Source organism: Lobosporangium transversale (genome assembly GCF_002105155.1).
Source record: "Lobosporangium transversale strain NRRL 3116 chromosome Unknown BCR41scaffold_16, whole genome shotgun sequence".
Lineage (NCBI taxonomy): Eukaryota > Fungi > Mortierellomycota > Mortierellomycetes > Mortierellales > Mortierellaceae > Lobosporangium > Lobosporangium transversale.
In genome coordinates this window covers 247,635-268,152 of record NW_019028994.1, presented here as the reverse complement: position 1 = coordinate 268,152, position 20,518 = coordinate 247,635, and the positions used below count along the sequence as shown (strand labels likewise).

Sequence of the window (20,518 nt, the reverse complement as noted above, 5' to 3'; positions counted from 1 at the left end):
GCCTTAAGAACAGTTGGTAAAGAGCGATAGTGTCCGAGTCCGGTTAACTATGATACCCAAAGGAAAAGACGAACGCCAGTATAAAGACGGGCGAGAAAATTAAGAACAAGGGAAAGTCATTCATCAGTATCACAGCCTTGAAACTTGCCAGGCAAAAGCTGAATTCATTATCTTCCGTTAAGGCTGCTCATTACCTCCAGGACATTCATTGTGGACATTATACATTACGATAAGTGACAGGTTTAGCAAAACCTGCTCGGGTTGAAGATATATAAGAGCCAAGGAAGAAAGAAGAACGCACGAGAATTTTTATTTCTTTAACTTGTTTCTGCCGAGTGACATGGCTTGGGATGATTGAGAGAATAAAGCTAGAGAAAGAGTAAGCAATACAGAGTGATCAATACAAGATGAAGGCTTCTTTGAAGGAAAGAGGCAGAAGGAGTCAATGTGAGCAAAGAATAATATTACACGAAAAACAGGGCAAAAGAAGCAAGGGAGAGGCACTATTTTATGGTTTTTTTCTGGTGCGGGAGGCGTGCAATGGCTATGGATCAGGGGGTGGAAATAGGGGTGGGGTGCCTGTCCAATCATTTGTCTGTACTGTTTGAAACTCCCACATCCATGCAGTTTGTTCAGTGCAGTCAGCATGGCTCTGCTAAGCTCAATCCGACTGTTGTTCTTTCTCACACACATCCCCTGCCAACCCTCCTTCATACCAACCAACCCCTTCTTTTCTCTTGTCCCATCCATCCATTCCTCTGAAAAAAAGTTCATCTTGTTCCAACCATTGCACATAATCTCCCTTTCCCCCCTTTTATTCTTATTTTTCATCTCTTCCTTTTCTTCATCTCTTTTCTCTCTTTCTCTCTCCGCTCTTATTTATATTCTTCCGTCCTTCCTCCTCACGCTCTTTACTCATTTTCTATCACAATTTTGCCCTAATACCTAGGGCATCCTTCGGCACTTGCTCTCTCCATCCATAAGGATCATTTCGCTCTATTTATTTTATTTTATATATCTCACAAGAGAACTAATCGTCAACTTTCAACGTAAGCAAAGAAATACTCATTGGTTTTAGATGAAAAAGACAAGCAACAACATTTGTCGCTTCTTATCTTTTGCCTATCTTTTATATTATTATTTTTTGCTTTCAGCGATCCATAAGAGAATTAGAAAAAGGCAATTATCGATGTGATTAACTGGATTAATAACCCTCAAACCTCTTTTTTCCTCTTTTTTTGTTGCTATCTCATTAGTCACTCCAGTCCCGTCGAGCGTTCATCATGTCCTGGTTGCATTCCAAGAGTAAGCAGCAATGAAACAATAATAACAATAAGAATAATACTTAGAGCTGGAGTGAGAGAAAGAAGAAAGTGTAGAAACAAAAAGAGAAGAAAAACCAGTTTTACCTTTCGTATGAATGATAATGGCCACCACAACACTGAGTTTTGCAGGGCTGATCATCTCGAGGAAACACCCATATATTGAGAAAATGGACTGTTAGAAAAAAGTTGACTAAAAGGTTACCCCTCCTTTTTGTATTGTGCACTGTACCTTTTTTTTTTTTTTTTTGCCTCATCTGTAGAACATAAGGAGAAGGAGAAGGAGAAGGAGAGAGAAAAGGAAAAAGAAAAGGAAGCTGCCTTGTCCGCCACTTTCAACTCGTCGCTACAGATAAGCCCCTCGCCCACAGCATCCTCTGCCTCGGCAACGTCCCCACCAAAATCGAACGGCCACTCTCAGACAGCTTCCACTTCCTCAACGCACTCAATCACCCCACCTGGGTCTGGTCACTTGCCATCAATTTCAGGACAGTCGCAACAGAATGGCTCCTCTAGCGCGAAGGCCGAAGGAGGCGCATCCAAAAATGGGTTCTTAGTCATCCGAGTTGTTGAAGCACGAGGCTTGACGCTGCCTCCTGGTTCTAATAGCCAACCATTCGTTCCAAAGCAACAACCTGTCGCCACAGCCAGTAACAGAGAATCACTCCAACGCAAGTGGTGGCTGCCATATGCTGTGCTGGAATTCGACAAGAACGAAGTTCTGATTGACGCATTGGGTGGCGAATTGGCTAACCCTGTCTGGCAATACAGAGCTCATTTGTAAGTCGAAGCCAGACAATTTTATGATAATATCGCTACTGTTATCATATACTTTTTTTTATTCATTCAAATACCCTTAAGCTTACCTACTATCTATAATCCTCAATACCGTGTCACAATAGTGATGTCTCAAGAGTTTCGGACATCCAGTTGTCGCTCTATATTCGCATTCCTAGTCCCAAGGCAATGGCAGCTTTGGATAAGACTGGCAACATCACGGAGAACGATAGTGAGGATGTATTTTTAGGAAATGTCAAGCTTGAACCCCGTTGGGACGAACAGATGCAAGATGAGTGGTTCACTCTTCAAGGAGGTACAGGCAAAGTGCGTGTGCAAGTGGCCTTCAAAAGAAGTGTAAGTGATACATTATTTGATTAAGCGTGTTTTGGTTCTAAATCACAATTTTGAGATCTCTATAATAATTTCAACTTTATTATTATAATTCCAGGCAAACACGCCATTGACAATAGATGCATTCGATTTGCTGAAGGTCATCGGAAAAGGCAGTTTTGGCAAGGTAAAGTATTTCATCCATAAACTATCAATGACGGAATTTTTTTTTTTGTAAATCATCCTACTAACACCAATGTTTGTCATGGATGTTGTATATACCAACTACAGGTCATGCAAGTACGGAAGCGCGATACATCCCGTATCTATGCCATGAAGATTATCCGCAAGGCACATATCATCTCACGCAGTGAAGTCAACCACACGTTGGCAGAACGAACAGTCTTGGCTCAGATCAACAACCCTTTCATTGTCCCTCTTAAATTTTCTTTCCAGTCGCCGGAGAAACTGTATCTTGTTCTTGCATTTGTCAACGGCGGAGAACTGTTCCATCATCTGCAACGTGAGGGCCGATTCAGTGAAGAGCGGTCTCGATTTTATGCTGCAGAACTGATGTGCGCACTCGAGTGCCTGCATGGATTCAATGTTGTCTACAGAGATCTCAAGCCAGAAAATATCTTGCTGGATTACACTGGCCATATTGCTCTGTGTGACTTTGGTCTCTGCAAGCTTGGCATGACTGAAACTGAGACTACTAACACGTTCTGTGGCACACCTGAGTATCTCGCGCCAGAGCTTCTTCTCGGTCAGGGATATACCAAGACAGTAGATTGGTGGACCCTTGGTGTTCTTCTCTACGAGATGTTGACCGGACTTCCCCCATTCTACGACGAAAACATTCATGAGATGTACAGAAAGATTCTACAAGATGAGCTCCGCTTCCCAGATGAGGTCGCTCCAGACGCACGTGCGCTCTTGTCTGCACTCTTGACAAGAGATCCCAATCAACGTCTGGGTAACAATGGTTCAAGCGCAATCAAATCACATCCGTTCTTCAAGCCCATTTCTTTCCCTCTGTTGATGGCTAAAAAAATACAACCACCTTTCAAGCCCTCAGTCTCATCAGCGATTGATACATCCAATTTTGACGAAGAGTTCACGAGCGAGGAGCCTATGGATTCAGTTGTGGAGTCATCCTTCTTGAGCGAGACTGTCCAACTACAGTTCAAGGGTTTCACCTACAATCCTGCCAATGATGGTGTTCTCGGTGCCAGCATGGCGAATCATAGTGCTCTTGGCTCGTCTGGAGATCGAATTATAAACGGGCGTGCTGGAGGTGTGGGTCAAGGACGAGGCGGTTATTAAATTTTTGGACCAAGGCAATGTGAATAAATACAATAAATTTTTTAAATTTGTCAATCGAATTCATTCATATATCTATATAGTATCATATACATAGGATCGGAAACATCAATTCTGTATCCTCGACAAAAGGGATAATGGTATTGATTCTGTCAAAGATGTTTTTGATGGTCTCCACATGTCGGCTCGCACCTTTTATGTCATTGCCAGTTGAGCCTGATCGTAAGAGGTACAAGTATTTTGAAAAAAGAGCTTATTTTTTTACTCTGTCATTCTTTTGGTCGTTCCTGACATGCATAAAGAATTGGGTGGCGGGATAGGTTTCTGTCTAGACTAGACTAATCTAATTCTAATAGATTTTGTGCACTGTGTTTGAAACAGGGGGTCAGTGGCATGTGTAAACAACAACAGATTGGCTCTACTCATGAGAATCAGGACAGGCTCTCTGCTCTCTCGGCGATTTCCCATCCTCTGCTGTGCTTAGTTTCAAAAAAAAAAACAAGGGCTTGGTTCTTTCCACTTTTACTTGTTTAACACAGACAATCCCCTGCTTTCTCTTTACCCTCTTTCTCCTACTCTACTCTTTTTCTTCCACTCTCACCACTTTTACTCCAATCTCGCTACTCACTCATCTCTCCTTCCTTTCTCTTCCCTCTATCCTTTCCCCTTTCTCTCTCTTTCTCTCTCTTTTTTTTTTTTTTTTTAAAAAAAAAAAAAAAAAAAAAAAAAAACTTCAACATCGACATGATGACTCTCCCTTGCAGGGTGTGTCTTACTCTTTCATATCTGCTTCTATTCTTTTCCTTTATTCCATCTATTCTACATGTCTATGCTCAACCATTTCAACCATATCCTGTTTATCAAGGCTTTAGTGCATATATCGATGGTAAAGGATTGTATATTCTTGGAGGCTCCAGGGATCCAACCGGTATCAATCTAGCTTCGGCAAAACAATCATTTATGATCGACCTTTCAGCTTCGTGGAATGCAACTACGCCTCGGTACGCACTGGTCCCAAGTCTACCAAATGGACCTATCAACGCAGAGACACCAAGTGCCATTTCATCCGATGGACAGAGTTGGTTTATCGTGTCCGGAGGCACCGGGTACACCTTGAATTTTGGCACACAGAAATGGAGTCCTATGTTCAGCGACGGCAACATTGGCAATGCCTATAATCGTCTCGTCGGTAGTTGGGGACTTTCCGCTGTAACTGACCCAATCACGGGTCTTATTTATGTTCCCGGAGGGTATATCGAGAGTAGCAACATAAACAGTATGCTTCAGGTGAATCTTGCCACCAGTTCATTCGAACGCGTACCTATGGACCCTACCTACAGTATAAATCCATTCTATTCCGCTGCATGGAGCAGAACAGGAAATATGCTCCTTCTGTTGGATACAGATGGTAACCTACAAAGCTACATTCCATCGAAGGGATGGAATACCGAAGTACAAAAAGGACAAATACCATCTCGACGAAGCTCTGCTTGTCTCTTATCCTTTAATGATGGGGCAAAAATGGTTTACTTTGGTGGATATTCAAGAGAGTTTAGCAATACATTGAGTGATATTCATATACTGGATGTCGCAACTATGACCTGGACAAGCGGCCCCAGTATTATAGAAGCCAATAGACGCAGTGGCGCAGCCTGTGCTGTTTCAAATGGACAGTTTATTGCATGGGGTGGGGTACAAATTACTGCAACGAATGATTCATTTGCCCCCATGAATCCGGTCATTTTCAACCTGAAGACAAACACCTGGGTCTCTCGCTATGTTGCTCCACCTCCTTCAAAAACCACTACCACGCAACGTACCACGGCTACTTCTTCACTCCAGCCATCAAGTACAGCTGGCAATAGTACATCACCTAACGACAATAAGGCCACTAATGAAGGAAAAACAGAAGGAGGCTCGCGCATCCCTATTATATTAGGAGCAGTCATTGGCGTTTTAGTCGTTGTGGTCGTTGTTGGAGGCCTGTTTTGGTATCGCGCACGTCGTAGACGCTCGGCGGATGATGGAAACTCTTTGGCGCAAAAAGCAGGTTCCGATGATGGCTCAGACAACGTGACAACAAACAGCAAGGGTGACTACAACAAGCGATCAGATTCACCAGACGGCTATTCAATGTCTCGGCTACAGAACCAAGCTTACCCACCCCCACCTCCTAGTTTCAACTCACTCCGGTCAACGAACGATTTCCAAGATAGGCCTCATCATAATAGCTCCTTTTCCGTGAGCGATGATGGAAAGTCCCCTTATTATCCTCCCCCACCCTCATCCAGGGCACGTTCGCCTAATACGCTGATCGAGAAACATCCACCAAGCGCATCAAGAGTGGTGGGCCGTCCACAACTAGGAGCTTATGGAGCACAGAACCTTTCAAAGAACCCACATACTAGTCCAACGAACTTCCAACATTCCGATGGCCTACCGAAGGAAATGTACTTTGCCGTACCGCCATCCACCCCATCTAATCCACACACTACCTCTTCCTACTACCATATACCAACATCTAGTTATCAATAATCCTTTAAGCATAATCACATTTCAATTTTCATCTCATCATAAACTAATATCTAATGCCTATAGTCTTATCCAAAGGCTTCATGGTTGTATAAAAATAAGAATTAACTTATCTAATTAATACAAACAAAAAAAGAGGGACCTTTAACTTGTCCAAAAGTTAAGGAAAACCTCCTGCATAGATGTCTGATAGATTTTACAGTTTTTCCAATAAGATGAATGGAGCGTAGCCAGTTAAGATATTCAACCACTTCTCTTTAATTTAGAAATGTACAATTAGAAGGATCGAAGGCAAAGGAATCTATTCAATAATAAGAATTGATTTCATCCGATTATTCTGCAACTATATTGGGGGACCGAAGGTCGAAGGCCATATGAGATGTTCACATATTCAGAAAATGAGTTCGCATGGACCTGTACACGCCTTATTCGCATGGCCCGTGTGAATATTTGTTTGGCTTGGAGTTTTATTTCAGCCTTTCAAGTAAAATCTGCTTTATTTGGTAGGGCCTTCTCAAAATAAAAACTGCCAATAAACAGGAAGCATTGTGATCGTATAAATACGTCGATGTGCTTCTAACCATTACTGCTACTGGATCGTAGCTGGATGTCACGACCGAAGAGCTATATTGACTTACAGTGGGTGAACCTCTTTTCGTTGGATGTCAACAAATTCAATAGGAGCTCTTGTGCTTTTCATCAACTCAGAATTATCCTTAGTAAAGATGTCAATGGACGGTGCACTGTAAACTGTTGTTTCTTCCTTCGAGCACCAGGTGCTTATTACACACTGCTGTATTCAAAGTACAAAAGAGGGCTCTAGATATAAAAGTCCACCCAGTGTTAATATAGACTAAGCATGAATAGCCCTTGTTAAAGTGAGCAAGAAGTGGGGCTTCTTATCTTCGATTTAAAATAATTTTTTAAAAGAATCTATTTAGGATCCGTAGAGTAATACCTGTATGAACTATTACAAGTGTAGAAAAAGTAAAACCATCCTATTATTGATGACCGTATGGGTTATTGAGAAGCAGAAATTAACCAAAGCAGGGATCACTCGCCTAGACTATTGCTATGATATGGACCCCATTTTTCAACACTTTATGCAGTGCTTCTTGAGAGAATGAGTTTAGAATATCCGATAATTGCTATTTTCGCGGCCTAGCAGAGTCTCTTCAAAATTGAAAAATACATATTTTCTGAAGACTTAATGAGCTTTGAGCATGTCTATAGTGCGTTCCATTACTTTATCAAGGTTTGCAAAGCTAATTTTGAAATGGTTGTCTAGATTATCACATACTATGCCTTGTTGCACTCATCACACAGCTACAACTACTAGATTCGTTAGAAAGCGTAAAGACCGCCTGGATAAGTTGTGCTTCGGCGCCTGCTAGCGGTTCCGGACGGTGCAAGCCCAATTGGGTTTGAAATGAATGACTTTACCTATAGCATTAAGGATATCGACATGTTCATAAAATAACACTCTGGGTCCGTGCAAATTACCATTTGTAGTCAGTCCTGTTTTGGCTTTGCTATTTTATTTAAAGTTGCCCAGTAGAAAAAGATGTGACCAAAAAAAATGCAATACGGCATTCGATGGCACAATACGCAAAAAAATGAGAACTGTGCCATCGAATGATTATCGAATGCTATTTTTTTTGGATCGAATGCTATTTTGTTTGGATCTCACGCCGATCCTTAAGCCAGATTAGCATTCGACGGCAAAATTCTCATCTTTTGTGTATTGTACCATCGAACGCCATATTGCATTTTTTTTGTTGTCTATTGGGCAACTTTTAAAAAAAATAGCATACGCTTCCACCTCCACAGCGATACCATTCGGTCTTGAAAGGGTCTCTGGATTTAAGCTAACATAATTATCCTAAAAGTTATCTATTTTTCCAAAAGTGGAAACCGAACCAACTATCACAAATATCCAACACCATGTCCCACAAAACTCCATGGCTTATTCCACATGGCCACCTGGACATAATTTGCAAATGTTTGGATAAATTTCTCGACCCTTTTCAGCGAGCTTTTAACTTACCTTTGGACAATTTATTTATTCCTTGGAACGATGTAATAAGAATTACAGATAAAGCTTATTTTAAAGCATACGTATAATACAATTGAAACTCCGTAGATTCTTTTAAGAATTATTTTAAATCGAAGCAAGCTCCATTTGTCGCTCACTCTAACTGGAACCATCCGTACTTAAAGTCAACCTGTCGCAATTTTTTGGTGCAGTTTCGATTAACACTGAACAGACTGTTATATCTGGCGCTCTCTTTTGTACGTTGGATATGGCAGCATATAGTAAGTACCTAGTGTTCGAAGGAAGAACAACGGCTTACAATGTGCCGTCTATTGAGACCTTCACTGAGGATAATCCTATGTTGATGAGAAGCACAGGAGTTCCTGTTGAACTTGTTGACATCCAACAAAAAAAAGACTCACTGTTGTAGGTCAATATACCTTTTTGATCGTGACTTAGAGACACATCAATGTATTTACGTGATCCTAATGCCTTCTCCCTATTGACATTTTTATTGAGAGAAAGCCCGCCAATTAAAGGTGGATTTTTACTTGAAAGGCTTTCTGGAAAGGAAAGTGATATTTGGCAGCCCATACCAAATATAGTAATTTTTGCCTCTATTTGGCAGCCTACTTCTGGGGGCTGCTACTTAACTTCGCACTCTTGGGTGGCAGCTGGGCTGCCAAATACATTACTTTTTTTTTTTTTTTTTTTTTTTTTTGGTAAAACAAGCAGCGTTCTGTGGATACATTGCCTTGCACAGCTAATGCCGCCGGAGGTACTAAGGGTAGCGGCGATGACATCTTCACAAAACAGCCTTCAATGTACACGGTTAGGGAATGATTTATTGAAGACGTCTAGGTAGCAGGTGAGACGCGTTTGCTCCGAGCGAAAACCTCTCATAGGCATTGATCTCCAAATGGCACCTCCAAAACTGTATGAGCGACCTACTTGAAAAAAAAAGTCATTAGTTTTCTAAATGAGACAAGACAATGTCACTACACATAACTATGACGTAGAAGACGGGAGCTTTATTAATTTGAAGTATGAGCGTTATATACATATACGGTTCCTAGGAATGAAAAAAAAAATAAGTTAGAGGCCAAATAACGCTGGGTAGGCTGCCAAGTAAATAATGAATGTTATTTGGCAACTGGGCTGCCAAATAGATTAATCCTTCTGGTAATGGTATCTAAGACTGCATGCAAAAGCAAGCGCAAAATACTTGGTGGAAGTGGGATTTGAACCCACGCCTCTCTCGAGACCGCAACTTGAGTGCGGCGCCTTAGACCAACTCGGCCATCCCACCTCTGATGATACGATGGATTATAAATCTCTAAGTACAGATATTACGGCACGTGATCTTCTATCACGTGCTGTATGGTTAACAGTGGTTTTATAGGCTAGCATCAGCATTCAGGATCAGATCGCTTCAACCTTCTACCCTTTGGTTTTTAAGCCCACCTTTTGACATAAGGACGTTAAAGCAATCAAGATGAAGTTGACACCGGAGCTCATCACGCGTGCACCATGTTATTTGAATCCTCTTCAGGACAGAGAGCTCGATTTGCGAAGTATGTACTTGTGTATTCACATGATCTCAATATATGCTGCTGGTCGAAGAAACAATATGTGAGAGTGCCAATAGGAAAAATGCTAATAAAGCTATTGGGGGAGCTTTACAATATTACTCCTACATGACCTCATGGATCCTCATTATCAGAAAAAAAAATACAATATTTTTCCATAACATTAACCATTCACTGGCTTTCTTTTCATCCCTCTCCAGGCCACAAAATCCCTGCTATTGAGAACCTTGGAGTGACAAAGGTAGATATTTGTTCAGACAAAGTTTAAATACAAGGGTATCTTTTATGGTCGAGTCACGTTGTTGAGGTCTGAATGTTTCTATTAACAACTTTATGTTCAATAAATAAGGACTTGAACGATTCGCTGGATTTGACAGATAACGACATTCGACAACTTAGCAATTTTCCATCGCTTCCGCGTCTAAAATGTCTTTTGCTTAGCAACAACAGAATCAGCAAGATTGACTCCAATTTGAGTCAATACTTACCCAATCTTACCATAGTAGTCCTCACGAATAACGCTATTACTGAACTCTCAGATCTAGACGGACTTGCAGGATGTAAATCACTTGAGGTTCTTTCTCTTCTTGACAATCCTGTGGTAAAGAAAAAGTATTATCGTGAATGGGTCATTTGGAAGATACCAAGTATCAGAGTGCTTGACTTTGAGAAAGTAAAGAAAAAGGTAAAGTATTATCCCAAATCAAAAGGGGTATTTATTCTTGAAGCTTGGTCAACAAGACTGATCGATATGTAAAATGCATTATTTTTATTATTATTGCCATTATTAGGAAAGAGACGAGGCGAAAAAATTATTTGAGGGCAAAGCTGGTCCAACCGCACTAGCAGAGTCAATTGCGGCGACGAAATCATCAACCTTCGAGCCTGGCGAAGGCATCCCCCTACCATTAAAATCAAACGTCCCAACGTTAACATTAAGTAAAGAGGATCAGGATAAGATTAAGGCTGCTCTTGCAAAAGCAACGACATTGGAGGAAATTACAAAACTAGAGAGGGCATTGAAGGAGGGTAAGCTTCCAAGTTATCTGAAAGATCAGGACTCGACTAGCAGCAGCAAGAAATCGAAGAAGCAAAAATTATCCGCCGATGATGGTGAAGAAGAAGAGGAGGAAGAAGAGGAAAAAGACTCACAAGTGCAGCAGGACGTCGAGATGGCCTAAGAGCCTTTTTTTGCATATTAATGTACGTCAACAGCAATAAATCAAAGACTGGCAATTCTGCAAAGAGAAGGATCAATTAATGGAAACAGAATCCTGCATTTATTGATCATTGACTGAAGCATTGCAAGAGAGATACAGAGCTACAAAAGATAAAGAATAATTTCAATACTGAGGTGACATAAAAAAGAAGAGAGATATCCTTAAGTCCTGCGAAAAGGATGAGCTTCTGTGTTAAGTACAAAGTTATCAAGTGAAATGACGTCCGGTGTAGAAAACATCAAGTAAAGGTACTTCATAGTTTCGGCCAAGAAGAAACTATCGATAATTGTATTTTGAGAAACAAGTGAGAGGAGTTTAAGACAAGTATTCACACGACAACAACAGCAACAACAAAAAAAGATCGCAGGTTCTTTCTTACCTTTCCATCTTGTCATCGTGTGAACCTGGTCGGTTGACATCCTTGAGACCAGAATAAGCAATGTTTGTGCGGCAACTCTTTTCCAATGACTAATATGAGACCATTAGATGATATGTACAAGGTTAATAAGTTTCGTGATGGCTGTCAAAAGGAAAATCAAGATTCAGTAAGCCGTACCTGGAAGATCTCCCAAGCTTGATCCTGATACTTCTTCTCACCCGTGAGACGGTACAAGATCCAAAGACTCTCCAAAGTTTCTACAAGTAAATAAATAGGGGTTTTATGTAAATTCTAATTGCGAGGCCTGAAAAATACACATTACCCATTGCTAAACAAATACAAATTAGCTTACCAGGTCTAAGAATATACTCACTGCGGCTGATCTCACGAGCATAGAATGTTTGGGGATTTGCCACAAAGGTCTTGCTTTCTCTACCCTTATGAAACTTCATTGCCTCGGGGCCGATACCTGTCACAGAATGATGATATCCGAGATAGCAACCCTCTGCAACCTGCTTCGCCAGGATCATGTCATCTGGTCGATCATAGTACTTGGAACTCATCGCGAGCGATCCAGCTATAAAGCAAGCCTGTGTCAAACAGCAATAAAATTGGTTAATATTGATTAGATACAGAATAAACACATAAAGAGATGTTATATACTTCAAGCAAGCTTTGTATCAACACCAAAACTCTTTACCAAGTGCTCCATGTCGGCATCAACGTCCTTTGTGCCCGAACTGACAGCACCGAGAATAGCATATTCTTTCGATCCATTGTCGGGTGTCATCACCATATACTTATGCATAGAGTTAACCGACTTTTCAACTATTAGATATTTCAATAGGAGCATGGAGTTTAACTTAGACAGTTATTTACCGATTTAAAAATAAAAATAAAAATAAAAAAGCTTACATGTTTCCTTGTATTGAGTGGGCTTGCCATCCAACAAGATCCATTCCTTTAGGAGGTACTATAAACCATTGCGCATCCAAGCCAATATAGTTAGGAAAATGGCCATTGATAAAAAATTTTCGGTAGATGCCGCATGTGGCAATCTTTACCTCATAATAGCTGTCAACCATACCACCGACGGTCGCTCGGTAATTGCTGTAGTGTCGGCCCATTCCATCTTGCACATAGGAAGGGAGCAAGCCTGGTAAGTCAGAGGTGGCTGATCCTAAAGCCTCAAAGATTTTCTGGGCCTATGGATATTATAAAAACCAGGGCGGGTTGTGACATTAGTCTCGACACAATGATATCTTTTTGATGGGTGTAGGTAGTAATTTTCATGAGCCCTTGCGCTCTATTACCTTTTGATCATAAATGGGGTTCTTGGTAAGCATGGACAAGCGGGAGAACTCGAGCTGAATTGTGCCAACCTCAGCCAGCACAAAGCTGTTAGGCGAATTGCGGTTGGCAGATTCTGCGACTGCAACCCTACCATCAGGCATAATCCTGCCTTGGAATGCGTTCAACATGTAATTACCAAGTTCCTCTGCCTTGTCCAACAGCACCTTCTCGCCTGTGAGATCATAGGCACTCAACAATCCTCCAAGGTAGCGAATGATGGTTTCGAAGAATTGAAGCTGAGCAGTGGTGTCTTTCCTCATGTTGAATGAGGTTTTAACCCATTCCAACGCCTCATCAAACTCCTTATTGAAGCCCATGATCACAAGCGTATCTAAACTGTCAATCATTGTGGCCCCCCAGCCATTGAACTGATTCCTGTACCCTCCTGATACTGGGCGAACTTCATCGTGACCCCATGCATGCTTTTTATAGCCGGACCACGCATGTTCGAACCCATCTCTTACTGCCTTCAAGCGTCCCTCGCGCTCTACGCGATCCTGCTGCGATTCAGGCCCAAACGCGAATTGAATCTTCTTCAAACTGGTCCTTGTTCCTTTTCCACGAACGCGATCATATCTTTCATTGTAAGGGTCGACATGCACAGGTTGCTGAGGGATGTGTTGCTCCTTCTCGACCTGATCTTCTAGAGCTGTTCTATCAGGGGGGTTGAGTCGCTGTCGAGCTTTGTCGAGACCGACTTCAGCAGCACCTGAATCGCTGAAGAACCACAGCAGAGTCAAACTTATGAGAATACACAAGAGGATAAGGAGCTGGCGAAAATTGATTGTATAGCGCCCACTGACCACAGCAGAGGGGTTGCGTTCAAACAGCCTCTTCAGACTAGCAAGAGGTGCGACAGCAAAGGCTGCAGATGATGAGGAACCAACAGCCTTTGGAGATGAGTGGTGCTCAGGTGAACCCTGAGAAGAACCGTATGGGTCATTGAGTGACAAAGGAAGACCTTTTTCGATATCGACCACATAGTTTGGCGATCTACCCGAAGACGATGTCGATTCCATGACCAGTCGATGAAAAGTACTGAGCTCAAGATGGAAAATGTCGAAATCAGTAATGAGATTAGAGCAGATGCCCTAGTAGCTCGGTGCAGGGGTGTAGATGACTATTGTAATGGGTCGTAAGGGGTTGGGTTGATGGCGGAAAAAGGATGTAAAACAAAAGTGACTAGACAAGCTTAGCTGCGCGCTAGGCGTGTTTCTAAATCAGCACATTTGTCAGTTTATGTAAAAAGTGGACATTACAGACAGTATGGAATGATGCAACTAGAGCACTGCCATGCATCCACGTCAAAAGGCATTACTCAGATCATCATCTTTGCCTTTATTTTCACAGTTTCCAACATCCTTGCTTTAAATGAGTTCTCCGATTGTGGCTCAGCCATTTCACATCTTACAAAAAATCGATCATCTGTCTCTTTGGTCTATCGATGTTTTCGTCACTATGGGCATTTTTGGTTGGTTGCTAATGCCAAGGATATTTGCACATTCTGAATGAATAGCACTCATGATTTTTATTAAGAAAAGTGTTGTCCTAGAGCCAGATTCCGATTCTATCTGGTGCCATACTTTGTTGGATCATCGCGGGCATTTATCGCACCATTCATTAGGTGGGAGGTAGCCTTGGGTTGTCTTAATTTCCGTTCCTTGCTTACATCCCCACCGTATCGTGAACACGCATCGCACTCACATATTAATAAAAGCTGTCAATGATAGCTGAACTCATAGTTTCGTTATCGGACACGTGCGTACAGTTAAAGTGTAAAGACACAAGTACAGTTCAGCACTTTTAATCCTTTAAATACTTTTTGTCTTCACTAACTCTGACATGACATTTAGTATTCTAAATATTGGCTGATGATGCGCTTTCAAGGTCATTGAGTATTTGTTAATAAGAACAATAATAGGATCTTTTGTTTTTCATTTGTATGTCTGAATATATTTCTTAATGCTGACCGTGGAGTACCAGTCCAGAGCACGCCCCATACGCGCGCCTTTATCCATAAGACCATAAATGATTAAAAATAGACATTTATTATTCTTAGCGTCCAAAAATATCTGTGTAGGTCGTGTGATAATTCGTTCGAAATGCGACTAGATCGTGGCGTGGTGGCACTGCTTGTGCTTTACATTACAAACCACGCCTATCGCGTCATGAGCTTTAATTTAACTAGAATGATGCTTATCGACAAACGTGTTTTTTACATTCTTACTCTCATGTCAAAGACAGATTAGACAAGCGACATGCTCAGAGGCTGATGTACGCCGAAGGATAAAGGAAAGACGAGATATATATGCAACCAAGAATAATTCTTTCAGTTGCTTTCGGGGTTTAATTGTTGGAATAACTAAGAGTAATGAAATGAAGTGATAGGACATTAGGATAGATAGCAGAAAGAGGAAATGAGATGAGAAGAGGAACAAAGAAAATCACGGTGAGCAAGGCAGAAAATAGGACACATAAAATCTAGTTGGCGTGAACGATAAGAGGTGCGGTGCCATAAAAAAAAAAAGATAAGAAGAGCAGAAACAAAGAATAACAAGAAAATAAAGGATTGCTATTTTTATAAATCCTAAATGCAGTAAGCAAGCATCACGAATCGACTCGCACGTACGATCACTTCTCAATGACAGCAAAAGTATGCCTGTACCTGAAGCAACACAGAATGGCCCACAGATCGGCACTTAGTGCAGTGGTGGAAACTTACACATGAATCTGTGCAAGGTTAAATGAACGCTGTGTATTGTGCTGCATACACCCTTCTCAAGACACTTGTTGAACTTTTTAATTTTAGAGGATTGTCTGATCAATAATAAATATACACAATATCTTCAAATAGTTTACACATGAACATGAAAAAATGAGCACATCATTTTTTGCGTTGTCCGTGGGCAGTTTTTACGGGTTGCGTAAAGTTTATTTATTTTTGGATTTTAGGAACAATGGAGGAAGTTCAATTGTGTGTGTTCTGTTTCTGAGGAAAAATTTGGGCTGGGTACATGCGCCTTTTTGCCTGGCAGTGTTTATCGTTTCTCACCTTTACTTGCATGGGAGATACACCAATAGTCTATCATAATCATTCGTAGCGGGTTTGTGATGTATAAGACCAGATCTACCGAGAAGTATACACAATATTAAACCTGACATACATTGTTTGAAAATGTATATTGGAGGAAATTAGTCAATTTCAATAATGGCGTCCAATAAGGATAGGATAATGAAACAAGTAGAGAAAACTTGCTTTGCTGGTCATTACATGTGCGTAAGGTCAACAGCGATAAAATGGCTGTAGAGTAGGAGTAGGCAGTGAATGATGAAGCAACAACGTTGGGTAGAGAGCGTAGGCTGAAAGCAATATTTAATATACAGGAATACGCTCTATGCAAAGAGAGTACGGCGAGTGTTGTTGGAAAAACGACCCGATAATGAAACGTGAGGCAAGATTCATGCCAACTACAAACAATAAAGTAGGCAGGGACAAGGTTTGAGTGAAGAATGAAATACAAATTGGGACTTGTAACTGAATATAGTTGAGATTATAATAGAGAGTGCTCCGTGTGCAAAAAAAAATGCATAAAAGGCGGCCTCATTCCATTTGCTCATCTGTTCTTTTCCCTTTCTACCAACTCTTGCCCTCGCTAATAACTCCTATCTTCAGACAATCACCATCTCTCAAAACCTCATTTCATTCTATTCCATTTCTTCATTCTCTCAATAACCCTCCAAATTTCTAGAGAACAATATGTGCGGAATTTTTGCTTATCTCAACTATCTGACCGAAGTCGACCGTCAAACTATTGCCGATATTCTTACTAATGGTCTCAAGCGTCTCGAGTACCGTGGATATGACTCTGCTGGTAAGCCTCATATTTGTCTTTGCTTATTTGTCCTATCAGGCCTGGTAAATCAAGTAGGATCTTAGCGCTGGCATTCTGGAACACAACCGATTATTGAGAATTTTCGGCGCATTTTGCTGTCAGAGGCCCATTTTTTGTTTGTGACGTTGTTAAATCAAGTTGGGCCTTGAAGACGTTCCAGGCGAGGGATTCCTTGGTGCTGAACGAACTATACATTTGTTTCTGCACGGCTTTTGAAAACTAACTCCCACATCTCCTGTAAATCCTCTTTTAGGTCTTGCCATTGATGGCGATGGTGAGAAGGAGGTTTTGATCTACAAGCAGGTCGGAAAGGTTGCTGCCCTCCAGAAGCTCATTGAGGAACAGAAATCGATCAATTGGGAAAAGACTTTCACTTCTCACTGTGGTATGGCTCATACCCGCTGGGCCACTCACGGTCAGCCTTCACCTATCAACTCCCACCCTCACCGTTCAGATACCAAGAACGAATTCACTGTCGTCCACAACGGTATCATTACCAACTACCGCGAGCTCAAGCTTGTCCTCGAGAAGAAGGGTTATACCTTTGAGAGCGAGACCGATACCGAGGCCATTGCCAAGTTGGCCAAGTACATCTGGGACTCTCAGAAGGGCAACAAGCAGTTGACCTTCACTGATCTCGTCAAGGGTGTTGTCAAGGAGTTGGTAAGTTGTTGGTAAAAAAAAAAAAAAAAAAAGGATGCAGAATTAATGTTAAGATGAAGATATCAATGTCCGCGTCAGCATGTTGCAATTGAAAACAAAATGCATTCTTGATTAATCATATCTCGTCAACACTCTCTATTTTTATAGGAGGGAGCTTTCGCCATGATCTTCAAGAGTGTACACTTCCCCAATGAGGTTGTTGCCACTCGCCGTGGATCTCCTCTTCTGATTGGTGTCAAGACCCCTAAGAAGCTCAAGGTCGACTTTGTCGATGTAGAGTTTGGTGGAATTGCCGAAGAGAGTAAGTTATTGAGAAACAATATTTTACTTTCGTATACGGAAGAGGGTTAAAAAAAAAAATAAAAAAAAAAAAAGATGCTAAATATAGCCCTTTTTTCAGTCCCAAGTGTTGAGGGTAAAACAGAGAGCTTGAACACTCTTGAGGTGCCTCAGCTTCGTCGCAGCGAGTCCCGTGCTTTCTTGAGCGAGGACGGTATGCCTCAGCAGATTGAGTACTTCTTGGCCTCAGATCCCTCTGCTGTTGTCGAACACACCAAGACCGTCCTCTACCTTCTCGACGACGATATCGCCAACATCCGTGAGGGCGAGCTCCGCATTCACCGTCTCCGCCGTGATGATGGCATCTCTTCAATCCGTTCCATCCAGACCTTGGAGATCGAATTGGCCGAGATCATGAAGGGCTCCTTCGACCACTTCATGCAGAAGGAGATCTACGAACAGCCCGACTCTGTCGTCAACACCATGCGTGGCCGTGTCAACTTTGATACCCACAAGATCACTCTTGGAGGTCTCAAGTCATATCTTCCCACCATCCGCCGCTGCCGCCGCATTGTATTCATTGCTTGTGGAACCAGCTACCACAGTGCTTTGGCTGTATGTTACTGATACTCATGCTCTTAATGACAGCTTGTCTGGATATTGGTTGTTGATATCATGTATCTATCTTTTGTATTGACAATGAGCTGCTTTGTGTTCTATGACTCTTTCTCTAGACCCGCGCCATCTTTGAGGAACTGACCGAGATCCCCGTTTCGACCGAGTTGGCAAGCGACTTTTTGGATCGCAAGACTCCCATCTTCCGTGACGATGTTTGCGTTTTCATCTCTCAGTCTGGTGAGACTGCTGACACCATTTTGGCCATGAGATACTGCTTGGAGCGCGGAGCTCTCTGCGTTGGTGTCACCAACACTGTCGGAAGCTCAATCTCCCGTGAGTCCCACTGTGGTGTCCACATTAACGCTGGTCCCGAAATCGGTGTTGCATCCACCAAGGTATGTGCTGTGAATGTGATGGACCGCCGGATGCGATACCATTTTCTAGTTTTGTAATTGAGCTGCAACAGCAGCACTTTTTAGCCTTTTTACTCACCAATGCTTTCTTCCTTGTTGGTCCCTATTCTTTTTCCATTACTTGTAGGCCTATACCTCCCAATACATTGCCTTGGTCATGATTGCCATCCAGTTGTCTGAGGATCGTACATCGATGACAGCACGCCGCAATGAGATCATTGACGGTCTTCATGCCCTTCCAACACACATCAAGGAGGTTTTGGCTATTGATCAGGAGTTGCAGCGCCTTGCCAAGGATGTCTTGCACAAGGAGAAGAGCTTGTTGATCATGGGTCGTGGATTCCAGAACGCCACCTGCTTGGAGGGAGCATTGAAGATCAAGGAGGTGTCATACATGCACAGCGAGGGTATTCTGGCTGGTGAGCTCAAGCACGGACCCTTGGCTCTTGTGGATGAGAACATGCCAGTAATCTTGATCATGACACGCGACTCTTTGTACCCCAAGGTCCGCTCGGCATTGGAGCAGGTTGCAGCCAGAAAGGGTCAGCCCATCATTATTTGCAACAAGGGCGACGACGCAATCAGCGCCGACTTTAAGACGATCCGTGTTCCTCAGACAGTGGACTGCCTCCAAGGTCTGTTGACGATCATCCCTCTCCAACTCCTCTCGTACCACCTCGCTTGCCTTGCTGGAGTTGATGTTGATTTCCCCCGTAACTTGGCCAAGTCCGTCACCGTCGAGTAAATTAGGGTTGATACTCAAAGGAGCAAAAAGGATTGAATATGGATCGTGGGTAGAAGAGCAAATACCTGCAATATATCCACCTACCTTCCTATCCTTCCATATTTTCCTTCTACTTTCCTAAACCAAGTTAAATCCTCCTAGCATTATTTTCTCCGTCTTTTGTATATCTAGTTTTTTCTTCATAATTAATTCGAGTGCTTGACAATCCCATTCGAATAAACTCTGGGAAATTTAGTTGAATCATGTGACTACATATCCAATGTTTAGTGTTATAATTATTGTATGCTTTGTACCAGAAGATCTCCCTCTTTCGATTAACAAACAGAAATTTGTATGTGGAAGTGCAACACTTGCTGGTTCTGGACTGCTCTACTTTCAAAAACGGATGTATCCTATGCAAACATACACACCCATCCAGCCATCAATTGCAGTGTTAAGACATCCAACGCTATCAATCATTGAGAAAACATCTCCATTTTAGTCATACATAGACTACTATAGACCTAGTCGACAACTGCCTCATCAAGAGGCTACTCTGGCACCAGATGAGCAGGATTGGACAACTTTACTATAATCAGAAACAGGCTAGCAGTCGACTCTAACATCATCTTTCATCGCCTTCTAACTGACTTTTTAGAAAATGGCTGACGCAGCAACGGCCGATACTCAACGTGGTGCGTATATTTGAAAACAGCAAAATGTTTTAATATGTTCGGGAAGAGGGGCTCATCATTCAGTAACTCTGAGTCACTGAAACCCAGATTATACAGATAAATCCATACATGACATCAGATAAAATCGTCATCACCATTGGTGTGGATTTCATGATTGAGCATTGTTTAGACGACAACGAAGAAAAGTGGCGGCTGTCAGGATTTACTGATGGTTCATCGAATATGACGCTTGCGATAAAGTACATCATGATTCATTTTCATATGACCTTGATGAGAAAGATAGGCCTTGTGACCTGTTTGAACTCCTGACCAAATAAACGACTCAAAGACACTGGATATGGAAGGTCCACGGAAGAATTAATACGATCCT

General features: G+C 42.0%; 6 protein-coding genes and 1 non-coding gene across 7 annotated transcripts; 5 read left to right on the top strand and 2 right to left on the bottom strand.

Moving 5' to 3' along the window:
• The first annotated feature begins 535 nt into the window (after nucleotides 1-535).
• BCR41DRAFT_49180 (hypothetical protein) lies at nucleotides 536-1,169 on the top strand. The gene is made up of 2 exons (XM_022030871.1): nucleotides 536-1,049; nucleotides 1,155-1,169. The coding sequence occupies exon 1, from the start codon at nucleotides 647-649 to the stop codon at nucleotides 947-949; it is 303 nt and encodes a 100-aa protein (XP_021881866.1). The 5' UTR covers nucleotides 536-646; the 3' UTR covers nucleotides 950-1,049; nucleotides 1,155-1,169.
• Nucleotides 957-3,799, top strand: BCR41DRAFT_49169 (kinase-like domain-containing protein). The gene is made up of 6 exons (XM_022030870.1): nucleotides 957-1,053; nucleotides 1,257-1,305; nucleotides 1,586-2,102; nucleotides 2,225-2,456; nucleotides 2,551-2,619; nucleotides 2,724-3,799. The coding sequence occupies exons 2-6, from the start codon at nucleotides 1,284-1,286 to the stop codon at nucleotides 3,756-3,758; spliced, it is 1,875 nt and encodes a 624-aa protein (XP_021881865.1). The 5' UTR covers nucleotides 957-1,053; nucleotides 1,257-1,283; the 3' UTR covers nucleotides 3,759-3,799.
• A 687-nt stretch (nucleotides 3,800-4,486) lies between these two features.
• Nucleotides 4,487-6,347, top strand: BCR41DRAFT_352571 (hypothetical protein). Its single transcript, XM_022023976.1, has one exon. The coding sequence runs from the start codon at nucleotides 4,500-4,502 to the stop codon at nucleotides 6,288-6,290; it is 1,791 nt and encodes a 596-aa protein (XP_021881864.1). The 5' UTR covers nucleotides 4,487-4,499; the 3' UTR covers nucleotides 6,291-6,347.
• Nucleotides 6,348-9,548: 3,201 nt separating this feature from the next.
• BCR41DRAFT_t62 lies at nucleotides 9,549-9,631 on the bottom strand. Its single transcript has one exon. It is a non-coding gene; the product is annotated as a tRNA-Leu (tRNA).
• A 127-nt stretch (nucleotides 9,632-9,758) lies between these two features.
• Nucleotides 9,759-11,125, top strand: BCR41DRAFT_352570 (U2 small nuclear ribonucleo protein A). The gene is made up of 4 exons (XM_022023975.1): nucleotides 9,759-9,896; nucleotides 10,112-10,152; nucleotides 10,261-10,596; nucleotides 10,703-11,125. The coding sequence occupies exons 1-4, from the start codon at nucleotides 9,818-9,820 to the stop codon at nucleotides 11,090-11,092; spliced, it is 846 nt and encodes a 281-aa protein (XP_021881863.1). The 5' UTR covers nucleotides 9,759-9,817; the 3' UTR covers nucleotides 11,093-11,125.
• A 52-nt stretch (nucleotides 11,126-11,177) lies between these two features.
• BCR41DRAFT_352566 (glycosyl hydrolase family 47-domain-containing protein) lies at nucleotides 11,178-14,167 on the bottom strand. Its single transcript, XM_022023974.1, has 8 exons — nucleotides 12,824-14,167; nucleotides 12,575-12,715; nucleotides 12,426-12,483; nucleotides 12,211-12,338; nucleotides 11,863-12,100; nucleotides 11,688-11,767; nucleotides 11,511-11,599; nucleotides 11,178-11,407 (listed from the first exon to the last, which is right to left on the bottom strand). Exons 1-8 carry the CDS (start codon nucleotides 13,880-13,882, stop codon nucleotides 11,293-11,295), a joined length of 1,908 nt encoding a protein of 635 aa, XP_021881862.1. The 5' UTR covers nucleotides 13,883-14,167; the 3' UTR covers nucleotides 11,178-11,292.
• A 2,295-nt stretch (nucleotides 14,168-16,462) lies between these two features.
• On the top strand, nucleotides 16,463-19,474 carry BCR41DRAFT_321940 (hypothetical protein; the record flags this gene model as incomplete). The annotated part of the gene is made up of 6 exons (XM_022021456.1): nucleotides 16,463-16,735; nucleotides 17,010-17,419; nucleotides 17,567-17,720; nucleotides 17,820-18,313; nucleotides 18,433-18,711; nucleotides 18,857-19,474. Exons 1-6 carry the CDS (start codon nucleotides 16,621-16,623, stop codon nucleotides 19,472-19,474), a joined length of 2,070 nt encoding a protein of 689 aa, XP_021881861.1. The 5' UTR covers nucleotides 16,463-16,620.
• Between the last annotated feature and the right edge of the window lie 1,044 nt (nucleotides 19,475-20,518).